The sequence below is a fragment of the Gymnodraco acuticeps genome, unplaced genomic scaffold, assembly GCF_902827175.1.
Source record: "Gymnodraco acuticeps unplaced genomic scaffold, fGymAcu1.1, whole genome shotgun sequence".
Taxonomy (NCBI): Eukaryota; Metazoa; Chordata; class Actinopteri; order Perciformes; family Bathydraconidae; genus Gymnodraco; species Gymnodraco acuticeps.
The window spans coordinates 390,581-406,110 of record NW_022990172.1 but is presented as its reverse complement, the minus strand read 5'-3'; the positions used below and the strand labels follow the sequence as shown (position 1 = coordinate 406,110).

At 42.8% G+C, this 15,530-nt stretch overlaps 1 protein-coding gene across 2 annotated transcripts in view; it reads right to left on the bottom strand.

Annotated features, from left to right (window-relative positions):
- Window positions 1-15,530, bottom strand: part of dennd5b (DENN/MADD domain containing 5B) — a 54,874-nt gene that overhangs the window by 17,168 nt on the left and 22,176 nt on the right. For both annotated transcript variants that reach the window (XM_034217630.1, XM_034217631.1), the window contains exons 3-7: window positions 12,592-12,701; window positions 9,472-10,150; window positions 4,285-4,472; window positions 1,175-1,759; window positions 473-704 (exon numbers count right to left, since the gene is read on the bottom strand). In XM_034217630.1, coding sequence (XP_034073521.1) covers window positions 473-704; window positions 1,175-1,759; window positions 4,285-4,472; window positions 9,472-10,150; window positions 12,592-12,701 — 1,794 coding nt within the window. The remainder of the gene's footprint in view (window positions 1-472; window positions 705-1,174; window positions 1,760-4,284; window positions 4,473-9,471; window positions 10,151-12,591; window positions 12,702-15,530) is intronic.

Genomic DNA, 15,530 nt, shown 5'->3' with positions numbered 1-15,530 from the left:
AATGACGGGGGGAAAAGCCTGAGCAAACATTCCTGCAGTGAGTGTGTGCTCATGCTTATGTGGGAGAGACTCTGAGTGATGGAGTGTTTGCTGTGCTGGGATGTAGGGACATGAGAAGTGTGGTTATCTGGTCACTGGGGAGGGCTAGGATGCTTCCAAACAACAAATGGGAGACAAGATGGCAAGGAAAAATGGAGGAGGAACAGAAAGATGGATGCAGAGTGATTGTGTGTTTTTAAAACTGCACGACAGCACGACACAGTACAATGTTGTCTGTTAATGGACTATCAGTATGATTTGAAGGACAGACAACATGCTGATCAATTAGCTCTTTTCCTGCTGCCCATTCAAACAATTACCATTTTCCCCGTCTGTGTGTAGGTTTCCCCAACGACTTTTGTTCCAAATGAAATCGTGAAGCACATGAAATAAACCTAATCCATCAAATTGGACCTCTTTCTGCTGAGCTTACCAGACTCCTTGAGGATGGTGCACCTCTGGTAGCTGGAGGAGCGCAGGCTGGGAGCGCGGACGTTGAAGAGGCGGGCCTTGTCGATGCGAGCGTCAAAGACACGCAGCAGCGGCTCCTTGTCCTCCCACTGGGACATGATCTTGTTGTCGATGAAGGTCGCAAACATCTGCGTCTCGATGAAGTGGGAGAGGAAGGGCAGGTAGGGCTCCGGCTGGTCGGAGAGGAACGAGGCCTGGAGAAGGGAAAAGCATGAGGGAGGAGATGCAGAAATACATGTACGGTCAAATTTCTAATATTTAGTTCAAAGGTTTTATTGTCATAAGCTACAGTGTAGAAATGGAAATGAAATTCTTCTGACCCGAGCTCCTCCAACAATGCAACATATATAATAAAAAACATAAATACAAATAAACAATAGTGCAAGAAGTAAATGTAAATAGAATATGATATGTACAAGAACAGAATATGAAATTAAATGATGTACATTAAGACAAAATTAAATACGGTTTATTGCGTTGATAACTATTTATATAAATAAGTAGATTGCAAGATGACAAACAGATGAATGTTTATCGGGGCACTCAGGTGTAAATAGTCTTAATGCCTGTGGGATGAAACTGTCCCTGAGTCTGGTGTTTTTAGTCCCGATACTGCGGTACTGCCTGCCAGACGGTGGCAGACAGAACAGCTTGATTTCCTCACCTTGTCAAAGTTGTGCATCTGCTCCCTGTTGGTGAGCCACGACTCCAGGTCCGGGGCGCTCTGGATGACGAAGGCTTCGTAGTCGGCAAACATGGTTGTGAAGCGGCTGGCGCACACCTCCCTCAGCTGGACGTTGAGCTTGGCATTCCTGAGCTCCTCCTCGTCGGCTGCTGTCCGGCCCCCCTGTCCCTCAGTCAGCTGAGCTTTGACCCCGGCCCTCAGGGCGTCCACGCGGGCCACCGTCACCCCGGTGCGCTTGGTGAGCGCCTGCAGTCTCTCCAGGGTGGCATTCCCCTGCAGTAGCTCCAGCACAGCCAGCTCCTCCCCTGCCAGGTTGCCGTTACGCCCGTCGTCCTCCAGCTGCCGGAGAGCGACCGTCTTGCGCTCCCTTCCAGGGGTGGAGGGGGTGCTGCCTGGAGCGCTGCCGGGGCGAGTCCGAGGAGGAGCTCCTGTGTTAGCGGAAATGCCATAGCTAAGCAGCACCTCACTTAGCTCCTGGATGAGCTCAGTCTTATTGGGGAAATTGGGAAAGTCCTCTGGAAGTTCGATGTAGTGGTTGTCAATGTCCACAAAACACAGGTTGGCCTGGAAAAGGGAAATATATCAATATTACAACAATATGCAATATATTACAGACTTTTTTTCGCTCCAAAAAGCTAACTTAAATGTCTATCTTTACTATCAAAGACAGGAGAGGAAATATGTCCTTTGGGTGCCAATGAGGTCGTAGGGTGAGCCCAGATACATGAGACGGGTATTATGAGGACGCATATTGAGGACAGATTGGTTTAGGAGGTATGGTGGGGCTGGGAGATGTCGAGAACAGAGAATGTAGGTCAGTGTGTGATTGATAATAGCACATTGTCGGAGATCAAGCTAAATCTGATAATGGAGTTAGCATCACACCATCATATGGGATTAAAGTAAGACCTGATGACACTCTAATCCACTCAAAAACCCCAGAAATAGGAATGCGCTTCGGTATGTATGCAAGGAAACACACAGAAAATAGAAGTGATAGAAAACCTCCAGATTGACCTGAGGATGACAGACCCCAAAAAAAGATTGTCAAAGCTATATTTTCAGAGCATTGAACCACTATCCATAACTGCTGAAAAACAAACCATAAAACACTTTTTACATTAAAGATCTTAAATCTGGGTCTGGTTAGAATCAGATACTTTTACTTTTGTTCAATAAAAAAAACGAACACTAAACAAACTTGAGGAAAATCTGCATATCACAAACCTTTTCATCCACAGTGAAGTTGCCCTAGTTTAAATCTAAAGCCCACTAGAAATACGTGAGTATTCACAAGGATAGACAAATGAGAACACATGATAGATGATAACTGTGCCACATAATATATTCTGCAATAAAAACATAAAAACGGTATAATTTAATGTTAAAAAGCCTGGTTTGAACCGGGTTCAGAAAGGCAAATCTTGTCTGACATTAATTCCCCAATTATATCCACAGTCTCTCTCATCGCGTCCTCTCTGCTTTGCTCCAAGCCATTCTTTCATCACCAGCCCATTTCTGGGTCACAGCCACTTCAAAGGAGCATTTGGAAACACAGAGAGATACAGCAGTGTAAGGGGGACCCCCTATTCGGGAGGCGGGGGACTGACGAGCTTGTGGATGTACCGCTGCAGCATCCATGCCCTGGCTGGCATAATTAGCATCCACACAGACTGTTCCGGATTAACGAGGGCCGGGAGTCAGGGGATGTGAGCAAAGCCGGAAGCCTGGATGTTACGCTTTGTTGGGGCCTTATCTCGCTTTAACACATGAACACACACTCACATTAACTGTAACCCTGAATCGGGTTAAATACTGGTTTAAATCCGGAGCCCATTAAACTCCTCTCTGTCTGACAAATGGTGGGGTTGAAATAAAAAGGCAAGAAGAATGCCAAGACTGAAATCCACCTCAAAGTCACTTAGCCTTGAGGTTCAACTTTAGACAAACAAAAGGTAGATCCCTGTCCTATTGTGTGTGTTTGTGTGTGTTTGTGGAGGTTGTTTAGAACAGAGAGGGTTTTTTCTTTTGCCATTTCCTGTCTCTCTGAACCGGAGACTGGTAGTCTGCCTGGTTGGGTGTGTGTGTGTGTGTGTGTGTGTGTGTGTGTGTGTGTGTGTGTGTGTGTGTGTGTGTGTGTGTGTGTGTTGGCCTTGTATTGTCAGCAATAATGAGCACAGATTGCAAACTGCTGCAGCTAGTGCATGCACACACTTACATCACTTGTTTACTATACTTGTGGGAGCCTTCTATTGTTTATTTAGCGGTTGCAAAAGAAGTTTGGTTGTGTAAGAGTCCAACAAAGTAACCCAACATCTCACTTTGATTTAGTTACTTTAGTAAATAATTTCCCGATGAGTTTATAGTATCAGTAGCTAGTTTCAAGTCTTCTTTTTTCCAGCATGGTGTTCATTTTGTATATAATGGGTCCAATTAGAGATAAATAGAGGACAAAGGGGGTTTAGGAGGTGGCTACCTTATGATTGACAGGTTGCTACTGGTGCATGGCTCACAGCAATGTTCAGTGTTTGTTTGGAAGACACTTATTAGTTGGCTATCTATTTTCTTTACGGTAAATACATTTTGAGCATGTTTTAAACTAGCTGAAATTAGCATCCCAATCAAGATGCCTTTATCAAACCAGAATAGCAATAGCCTTAGCTGCATATATCCACCTACCCAAGCTATATTTTTGAATTCTGGTTCCAAAAAAATAACACAGCAAAGCGAAAAAGCGACATTTAGGGCTTTATAATGTGGTTGGGCTGTGGCACAGTGGGTTAGTGCGTTGGTGTTGGGATCAAGGGAGCACAGGTTCAAACCCCACTGCAGTCAGCATGTCGTTGTGTCCCTGGGCAAGACACTTCACCCCAAATTGCTCCTGTGTGGATTGTCCACAGTATTGAGTATGTAAGTCGCTTCGGATAAAAGCGTCTAACAAGTAACATGTAATGTAATGTAATAATGGTAGTCTACAACAGATCACATGCATTCCACCTTGAGTTCTATTGTAGTGAAATTGCTTTCCACACTTGCAGTTGTTATTACAAAGCCTGAAGGTAGAGTAACAATCCACAGTTCGTCTATACCTCCTGAGGAAGCTCCAGTGTGGAGCGGTCTGTGCCCTCTTTGGACTGCAGGCCCATCAGGTAGGGAACAGGAGCATCCAGGAAGTGGAGGAGAGAGGCCGGCAGGATGGGAACATAGACGTGCTGCCACTGGAAGGGAAACAGCAGGGTGGTGATGCCCTCTGCCACCGTCATCAACCGCTGGTAGTCTGAGAGGAGGAAGAAAGCAAGGTGATTAGGGTTGGGAACCGAAACTCAGTTCCAGATGAGAACCGATAAGAAAATGCCGGGTACCGGGTACCCATACAAAATACACAATTTCGGTTCTGCTTAACGGTTCCTAAATGCGGTAGACCCTGTATTCCACCGGGTCCGTCTGCGCCGCGGTGACCCGGTGGAATACATAGCGGACTGGCCATCTGTGTGTTCTGGAGAATCACAGAACGGCCGGTCGTCAGCGGGTCGTCAGCGGGCCGTCACGCTGACGGCCGGCACCGCCCTTAATTTTTTTTAATGGCATCATGTAAGTTGCGCTGAGTTGACAGGCGACAGAGGTCCACAGTTGCCCCGCAGCGAGGCTCCCCCGCCCTCCCGTAGACAGTTCACGAGCTCAGTCACTTCATAACACCAAAGATGGGTCGTGGTAAACACTCTAAAGTGAGGCTCCACTACACTAAAAAAGAAAAAGACAAGGCACAGTGTAAAGCCTGTTAATAGCTTCCCAAAGGCATAGCTGAGTTAAAATAAAGCACAGCTATTGTGCAATACATTTGTATTGAATGTATATTTTTTTATTTGTAAAAATGTCAGTTAAAGCTTAAAAGAATAAAGATATTTTTGTTATCTAAACGTTTGACCTCTTTCTTTTACAACTTTGGAATCGAAACGGGGAATCGATAAGAACCGGAATCGATAAATTTCAAACGATACCCATCCCTAAAGGTGATATGAGAGAATTCATCAATGATGGGATTTCAGCAGAAATGTGTTTTGCAGTTACACTAGAACCACATAAAACAGATAAAAGAAGCAATGGCTTATATTCAGATGGTTACACGCATATGTGAAATTGCATATGGAAGTAAGCGTGTTATGTGCTTTCAATAAACTCTTTATTGCACGGTACAGACTCTCAAACAGAGAAGCAGGAGTGGGGGAGAAAAGGTAAAAGGTTTATGGAACACACATATATAGACATTGAGATTATTGATGTGCAAGAGAGGCTTTACTCAAGTGATTTAAATTGAATCTGAGAGTGAGTTAGGGTTAAACACAAAAGGAATTACATTCTGTAATATTCTTTTCAATCACGTTTCTGTGTGTGTGTGTGTGTGTGTGTGTGTGTGTGTGTGTGTGTGTGTGTGTGTGTGTGTGTGTGTGTGTGGCCTCTGTTCTCTAAAACAGATTAAGGCCAGTGGTTGCAGGCTGGCTTCTGTATTGAATCCAACAGCAGTTTCATCAGATGTTATTGTCATGGCCAGAGTGAAAAGCCTGCACGACCTCAAGGAAAGATACAATAATAATAAACCAGGATAGAGTTAAACCCATCCCCCACCCACCTATCCTTTCGATTGGTCTAGTTCAGTCTGAATGTGCACATATGGAATCTGTGCACTTTCATTGAAAATACATTAAGCTCACCAGTGATTTATATTCAACAGGAGAAATAGAAAGAAGACATGCCAGTCCTGCTCCTGCTGTAAGTCTGTCTTTACTTTCTCCAAGTCTGAACAGGTTCAAAGTACACACACCTCTGTGGGAAACGCAGCATTGGAGTCTGACTCACTCCTGTTTCTTTTTCATTTCACATCAAATCCTACCTGTTCCCCCACAAGCTCACATCACCACCATAAGTGTATCCTCAGCTGGCTTCATTTTCACATCGCTGTTATACTGTAACAAACAGAAATGCCTCTAAAAGAGCTTCTCGGAGGAGGTATCCTTTCACACCTCATACATTTGACCTCGCCTCATACTGAAATGAATCGAAGCCCACACAGCAAGACCTGATAAGGACAGAATTTAACAGTGACTGATTTCATGTTCTCCACTTGCTAGTTAAACTAAAGCATGCATTTTGTTGTCGTTTGAAATATCTACGGGTGTTTCTTTCTAAATTCCATTTCTGACGATGCCAAGAAACTCCCTTTGAAATGTTACAAGTACAAGAGTCTGTGAAAGGTGAGCAAGCATGTCATTATCTTTAAAGGAATACAGATCTGACATGGGGAAGCATAGTGCTGCAGAAAGCCCCAGCAGAGACGCACAAGGCTGCTGGAAAACAGGACAGGACATGTCGAGTCATTGTGAAACTGTAATCAGGGCCTGATAAACCAACGCACACGGTGCCACAAGGTACTCTAGGAAGCAAGCTGTGGGTGGTAACATCTGACAGTAGGTGTTCTTCAAATGCAGAGATGGTAAACATAAGTTTTGCTGCACTCTGGAAAATGCTGTGCTTTAAGAAAAGAGTCAGATGTTTTTGAATGAAGACAAGAAAGAAATTGAAATGAAAAGAGGTCAAGGGAAGCATCTTATTATATTACCAATCAAAGAAACTAGAAATGACTGATATTTTACTGAGTGGAAACTCGGGTGAAGCCACAATATCAGAAGACTACATTGTGGAAATGTTTCATGTAGTAAGCCTTAAATGTGACGTAATATTGAAGTTAACAGAGGAAGCCGTTATATGTTGCTATAAAAGCCAACTACACATACAGTATATGACAATTATTTAGTACATTTCTTCACAAAACTACCACTTTAAAAACAGCAGAGCTCTTCCATGGGTATATCTAAATCAGAATACTTCATTTATCCAGAGGAAAATTATGTTTTCGGACAGTTGCTGGATTTAAAATAAAAAAATACAAAGATAAAATATAAAAAAATATTAATATAAATATGAGATATTAAAGTAAAAATGTAATAAAATAGAATAAAATATTTAATAGAATTTAAGAATCAATGTAAAAATGTCTAGATTGCATTGCAAATGCAATAAAAACTGATATACTACACGTCTTTCATTTCCCAGTAATGACTCATATTTGTGATTTACTTCTTTTTTGGTGTCTGTCTACATTAGTATTTATTCTCTAAATCCCTCTTTAAAAAAAGAAATCATATCTTATTTACACCCTCATTTCTCTAACTGGTTCATCTATGAACCATTATACACCAAAGGAAATTCCCGGTTGGCAAAACAACGGATTCTTATCACTCCTCTCTACACTGATTACCATATAAAGACATTCCTGCAGGCCCCCCCCCCCACCCCCCACTGTGCACCGTGATAGGCGGAGACACTCGCCTGTCACTTTCCATCCCTAGCCTCCATCCCTCATGGTGTCATTTGTTGTTGATTGATAATGAGGAGCGTGGGAACATATGGCGGAGCAGCATCTCATTATGCGGGGACCTTCCTCTCTCTCTCCCCTGAAGTGAACCCCTCCATCACCTGCCTCCATCCTAATGACGATCTGTGCAGGTATTCTTCACCTCAGTACGGAGAAACAAGGGCTCATTAGGAAAGACGTGTCGCACAGTCAGAGCACCCGCTGAATGGCAACGGGGATTCCTGATAAAAAAATGATAAACACTTGAATCAAAAAGGCATGAATGCAGTCTGGTTTTAATCAATTCCCTCCAGGGGTGACTGCCTTTGACGCCGACAGTGATGAATAAAACACTGAGACCCAATTTCCATCAAGTGGCGATGGAGAGGAGCAGCAGGCGTGGATGTTTTCTTGGCCAATTGAGACGGCTTCAGTTAACATTTCTAACACTACTCCGCCTCAGATATCTCTGAATTAAGAAGATGCACAGTCCTAATTCATGACATGTTTGACCGGTTTTTCTTTACATTGTGTCCTCTAGAATATGCGTTCATCGCCGTTGCTGATTTTTAAAAGTTAAAAAAGTACAGATATGCATCATAACTCCAGCTCTGTACGCAATCATCTTTCTGCTTAACTCTAACAATGAAAGCAAATAGAAATCACACATCTCTATCAAACAACATATAGCTGCCCCTTTGTCACGTTGCATGTTTACTTGCAGTACAGTGCAGAGCTATACAGTCGACAAATCAGATTACAATGTCTAATGCTTAACCCATTGTATCATTACAAGCTGTATGTACAGACACACAAGGGCCCAGGGCTCGATTAGGTAGAGGAGACGGAAAACATGCATAGTAAGTAGAAGAAAGAGAAAATGGTTTGAGAGCTTTGAGTTAATCCTCTCAGATGCGAAAAAGTCTAACCTGCAATTATTAATAAGATGATAAGGGATTTAAAAACTCAGGTTATGAAGGGGTCAAACCAATACCTGCATTAGAGCATCGGCAACTACCACAATATCAATATTGACTGAACACAGATTTAAAAAAATGGGTCAAATCTTGGCTTTTCATGCAGCAGTCATTTCACTCGCTCTGCACCACAGTAGTTACATGACGCATCCGGCTCAGAAGATAATAAACAGAAAGTGTTACAGAGTGTGCCCCCGCCTGGATGAGTGAAACTGAGAAAGAGTAGGACGGAGGAATGTAGAACTAAAGGTGATCTCAGGTCAGGGAGCAGTGCAAAGTAGCTGCTCTTAGTGTGAGATCCTACAGCAGTGCCTCACTGTGAATAATGGATGAGGGGAACCCTAGAAGGAGGAAAATCTGATCACAGTGCATCTCAGATACCCTCATGTGTATTTTAAGATAGTTTGAGATGCATTTCTCAATTTGACTTCGCCTCCAAGCAATCAAGTTTAACTAAACAATCTTTAGGAGTTGTTGCTGCCTCAGCCTGCCTCTACATTTCAGCAAAACCTATACACTGAGAATTCAAAATAGTCAACGACCCCTACTCGCATATTGAATGCACTGCAAATTGTGCAAAAGGAATGACTTACGAAAACTAAAACAACATATTCTCTTATATAGTCTTCATCATAAGGTTGTGTACTAACTGTGTTTCTAGCAGATGCTTTTGGGTCTTAAAGTTAGTGGTCTAAAAAACATATATAACACACTACAGGACAGCTAAGTAGGGTTCCCTTTAAGAGCAAGTAAATAGAAATGAAGATTCAATATTCAGTGTCATTGCTATTTTTGAAATAGCATACCGCAAACATACAAGCGTGTGTACAGATAAGTTTGACAATGCTGAGGACAAGTATCATTTCCTATGAACCTGACAGCGTCCTTACCGTGTGAGTAGAGCAGGATCTGCATCTCCAGCAGCGTGCAGGTGAACACCTGGACCAGGTTCTCTACTCCCAGCAGACTGAAGGCCTCGGCCAGAGGGAAGTCTGCCAGCTGCAGCTCCCCGAGCCCCGGCCTCTGACACACGATGGGCTCGTACACGCCGTGGAACTTGAGCGAGCGTCCCGGGGCGGGCAGCGGCACCTCGTACAGGATGTTGTGGACGTAGCTCTCCAGCGGCAGCGGGGGGGCAGTGGCGGCCGTGACGGCCCTGTGCATCTGGGACAGGAAGCGGCGGCAGGCGTGCATGAAGGGCATGGGCGTGATCAGACACAGGGCCTTGGAGACGTACAGGGTGTCCCGCGATGAGTCGTAGCTCCCCGCCCTGCGAGACGATGAAGACGTGGGGGAGTCGGCCTCGTCCAAACTGCTGGCCAGGGAGTCCATGCTGGAGGAGGAGGAGGAGGAGGAGGAAGGGGTGTTGGCGGAGGTGCTCTCTGCATTGTGCATTTGGGTGAGGGTCTGCATGGCGGAGCAGATCTGTGGGCTGGTCACCTCCTCGTAGAAGGTGTGGACGAAGCCGTAGGTCCGAGAGCCGTCCTCCCTCGTGATGATGAAGGAGTGGAACTGAGGCGTCCGCTGGTCCGCCTGCGTCCTGAACGAGAGGCCTTTAGGCATACACAGCTGCAGGGAGAGGGGGCACAAATGAATCACCACTTCCATAGAAACTTGTTTGGTAAAAATCCTATCCTAAACAATCGTAAATATTAGTGTTTAATTTTCAGTGATACTGTGACAAAAAGCAAAATTCCCGCTTATACCATGAATCATATCGCAATTGCAATGCCAGTCAATACATGTTTATTGTTTTTTCTAAATCATGTGGCCCTAATTATAATTCCTAAACCATCATTTCAAAGTACAAATGATAATGTGTGTTATGCGTTCACAGAAACACTCCAAGTCCACATACATTTTGGTTATAAAAAACACAGTCAGCACATCCTGCAATAAATCTGAATTATTAGCCCGATTATGTTTATTTGGCTGCTGAGAGCCAGCCAGGAGCTGACTGCACACGGAGCCAGCACACACATGTAAATGTGTTCATGCTGACTGCTCTGCCACCACATACATATTTATGAGCATTCACAAACATTTATATTCATACGCACCATTACTGATGTAAACATTTGAAACATTCCACCCAGTTCTTCCTCATTTATGAACATTCTGTCTTTACAGGCAGCAAATGAAACAAACACACACACAGGCCGGGTGATGTGATTGGATTATGCATGAGTCATGTGTCTCGCTGATCAGTACTGACAGATCCTCTCGCCCCCATTCACAGTCTGTGTCGAACATAAGTCTTTAAAACAACCGCGTTTTTTTGTTGTGTTTGTGGAAAACAATAACATTGTATATGGTTCCCTTCTGAGCCCTGCCGAGCTGAGGGAGGTTAACAGAGCGGTGAGAAACATGCTCTGAATCTCTAACAACGTGGCGAAAGGAATTTAGCTTTTTTATAATGCATCGACTCGCCGCCTAATCAGGGGCACGTTCAGAATCGCTCGGCAACATCAGTGAGAAGAAACAACCAGGCTTCAGGAGAAACAAATATAAATCTGACCTCCATCACAAAATGACTGTTTATGTTGCTTGCATGAAAAAGGATAAGCACCATAGGAGCAGAAGACAGTGAGAAAGGTTGATGTATCTGTTGGTAGAGGTTAACTGGAGCTCTCCAGGAGGACATTTGGCCCAACTGAACAGGGGGGGGAAGCAAAAGAAGATGATCCTGTGAAGTGATTGTGTTTTTATATCTGATCCATCACTGTGCTGTGGGGGGAGATGGGAAGTGTGTGTGTTTGTGGGGATGCTAGGTAGGCTTCCTAAAGTCTTAGTATTCAAGGCAAAAGATTGTAATTAGTATAAATGATTATGAAGCAGCCAGCAGTGTTTACAATCAGTCTTCATTAATTATTCTTCAGGTAGAGACGTGACCCAATTAGGGCTGCATAGAACCACACACACACACACACACACACACACACACACACACACACACACACACACACACACACACACACACACACACACACACACACACACACACACACACACACACACACACACACACACACACACACACACACACACACACACACACACACACACACACACACACACACACACACACACACACACACACACACACACACACACACACACACACACACACACACACACACACACACACACACACACACACACACACACACACACACACACTGTTTTATCTAATCAGAGGAATTGTTGGAATCTGCTACAGAGGCAAAAAAACAAGTGTGAATGGAAGGCCTTGAAAATGGTTCACAGACAAAAAATGACTTAAAAAACAACCCCAAGAACATTTGTGTCTTTGTGTGTGGCTGTGGGTGTTAGGGTTTGAAAGCAATCATCACAGCATCTTTACCTCCCATCCTCCTCCATCTCTCACCTCACAGAAGGAGAAGGAGGAGGAGATGGGATCTAGAGAGGAGAGGATGATGGGATGAGAGGAATAAGAGGGGGAAATGAGGGGCTGTGTTGGTCACAAGACATGGAAAGAGAGAAGGATGCAGAATGTCTCTCAGCCTCCATCCTCAACAGGTCGCAATCATCCCGGTGTCGGGTTTCGGCCCCGCAGTGCTGCATAATGGGCCCTCAACCATGGCAACGAAAGGCGAGAACCCAGGCTGAATTATTCAGCGATGCTGACGCCAGGGCCGGTGGAAAAATATGCGGTGACCACGAGAGAGAGGGAAACACAAAGCCCCTGCTTTGGTTTTTCCTTGACAAGGTCACCCACTGTACTGACAGTTTAGCACCTGCAGCAGGGCGCCATCAACGGTCACACTTTTCAAAAATGAATTCAAGGACTTCTCAAGGTCTGGATTTGTGAGAAATTGCTGACATTTATGTATTCGTATGTATTTTTGTAACCATGTACCTAAATCAAAACTACATTACATATGGAATAATGACATTTAAACCCTGTCCAAACCTCACATCCACTGAGTCGAAATATAAACAGCTGCAATGTCCTTTGTTTCCCCAAAAAAAGGGTACGATCCACCTACCATGTTGACAGCATCCTGATCGAAGGGGTTCCACTCCAGGTTCTCCGGGTAGCGCGCCAACACTTTGGACTTGAAGGTTCTCTTCAGAGGACTCTGCTCAAAGTTCTCACCTGGACAAGAGAAGATCGAGACAAAGACAATGATGTGGCAGAAACACAAAAGGTCAGCATTATATCTACCAGTAGGTATATCTAGATCACCAGCCTCCGATGTACAGTAAGACAATATTTAATATATTCATAGGAAGCTTTAAATATCTATTTGTCAAACTTCTCCATGTTAACTAGGGCTGCTCAATTAATCGTATTTTAATCGCAATTACGATTATGGCTTGCAACGATTACGAAAACAACGTAATTGAAATAAAACGATTTTTTTATTATTATTTTTTTTGTTTGGTTTTTCAGTTGAGTTATACTTAAAGTTCAGGGTAATCAACTGTTAAAAACATACTGTTCACATTTTTCTTCTCCAATAAATTGATGTTTTCAAAGTAAATGGATAATCGTTTTTAATAATCGTGATATCAATTATTGACCCAAATAATCGAGATTATGATTTTTGCCATAATCGAGCAGCCCTAGTGTTAACCCAGTTTCTATGAATGTTGACATTGTGACTATTTGATGTGTAATGTTGCGGTTTCTAATTGAATGTTTCTGGTGGGTTCAGAGAAAGGGGAGCATGAGCTCATGTTCAGTTTATGTCACTGACAGCCTCTGACTGCATGCCTGAGATTCCTCTCTGTCAGCAGCTGGACTGCTCTACAATCATATTTGTTCCAAAAGTTTTGTTTCCTAATGCCAATACAACAGGGCGTATAAACATAATATTTTATCTATGTCTACTTTTCTGAGCTTTCCAATCGCAATTATAGACATCAAACCAGGAATGTTATGTGTAACAGGTGTTAATGTTGCGCCCATATCTATAAGCACATATAATACATATATATTGATAAGGACAGCAATCTTTATTGTTCCTTTCCACCTTGACAAAAGCATGGCACACCAATTCCGTTTATTTTTTTCTTACCTTTCACAATAAAGCATATCATAGTATTTTACATTTTTCTATGTGTTAAATACTCAACGTTCATATTTGGTTCTGTATTGCCTAGTCGTGTATATCGGAGCTTCCTAGTCTTCATTAGATATAAATACACTGCATAGTATACAGAGAAAGACAGTTGCCCGAGTACAGAGAGACAAACTGTGTCTAATGCAAGAAAGCCAAACAGCTGTTCACCAGAACTGCTTACATTATCTCATATCCATCATAAATGTATTCTAGTATGAATGGCTCTATCACAGTCCTTCTTTCCTCCAATGCCTTCAGTTTATACACCACAGTCGCACTTTTGGTCCTTTAGAGTGAGAATAGAAACGTAATGTGCCGATGGGCATATTTTAAAGTCCTCCTAAACCGCAGCATCAGCAAAATGCTTTATAAGAAAAATGGAAACACAAGGGGAAGCACACACACACGCACAACTGGTGAGGGAATTGAGGTTTATATAATGTTATTGTATCGTGGCAGTAAGAACATCACTAGTTCTGGAAAAAGAAGCAAAAAAAAAAAAAGGTTAATTTAAAGTCTTTTATATTGGATTTCCATTTTAAATCATTTCTACCTTTCAATGTACAGCACTCACCTTTCTCATTTGGTACTTATTTTAGGGAACATTTATATTTCTGGAGGTGCGCCATTATAATAATTTACAGAATTATCATAATATGACGAGCATATCATGTTTTTTTAATCTATTATTGATCCCCTTTGTGTAAGCTTCATGCAGATTTGGAAAAGTAGCGCAACGACAAAATGCTTGACCAAGAAACATGTGATACATTGCGCGTTTAGATATGCTAAGATTATAAACTACTGACTGAGGCTGCAAATTACTCTGAAATACAGTTTAGAAGTTTCAAAGTATTTAAACTCTTACCTAGTTACTGCTGACCTTTAAGACACGCAACCAATCATATCACAGCTATGCTAAGTGGGGCAAGCTAACAGGGGACGTAACCATAGAAAAGAAACTTAGCTAGTACTGATCTCTGGCTAAATGCAAAGCTCTGTGCCCAACCTCACGGTGAGCAAATCGCATATCATGTGAATGCAGCATAACATTAACACATTCAATATGATTCATTAGGTATCCATGGCGGAAATGATCTTTTTCGCTAGTCTCTCTGACCATCAACTATCGACCATAAGCTAGGGGAAAGCAATTCCGATTCAATTCAACAATGTATTCCTCCCCAGTGGGACAATTAAAAAGATCATAAAGACTCTCGCTCAGGGGAACTGCAACAGAGTAAAAAATGAAACTTTTTTGCTGATGAAGTGCTGATGGGGCTCCGATACTGGGGTCAGATCTGCAGCTCTGTAATGACTGTGGGATAATAAATCTCACCGATAACCCACGCACCATTTCATTTCCTTTCAGTGACCGGCTCTCCGTCCCGATACAAGGTGGAGAGAGACCTACATTGATTTTAGATAAGTGAATGGGCACTGAGTCACAGCTCCAGTGTATGGACTGTAGATTATTTGGGCTTTTTTTGTTGTTGATTCAAATGAGGTCAGAAGGTTGCTGGAGACGATAAAGGAGGAGCGGTTAACAGATTGTTTGGAGCGTTTATTTATTGATCATTGCAGCGTGACCAATCACCAGATCAATATGGGTTTTGTGTGAGGATACAGCTAACACAATGACTCACTACAATTACAGGAAATTCTCAAATAGTAGTCAGTGTCTTGAGCTCACCTGAGCAGACCTATAATGGACAACGGATTATGTTTTTATACATTATTTGTTGTGTTTTTAAGTACATATGATTACATTCTAGAAAGACTTAATATTCCTTTGATGTGTTGATTAATTCAGCACTTTCCATTCAGCGCATCAGTTAAACTTCATATACTTAAGTTTC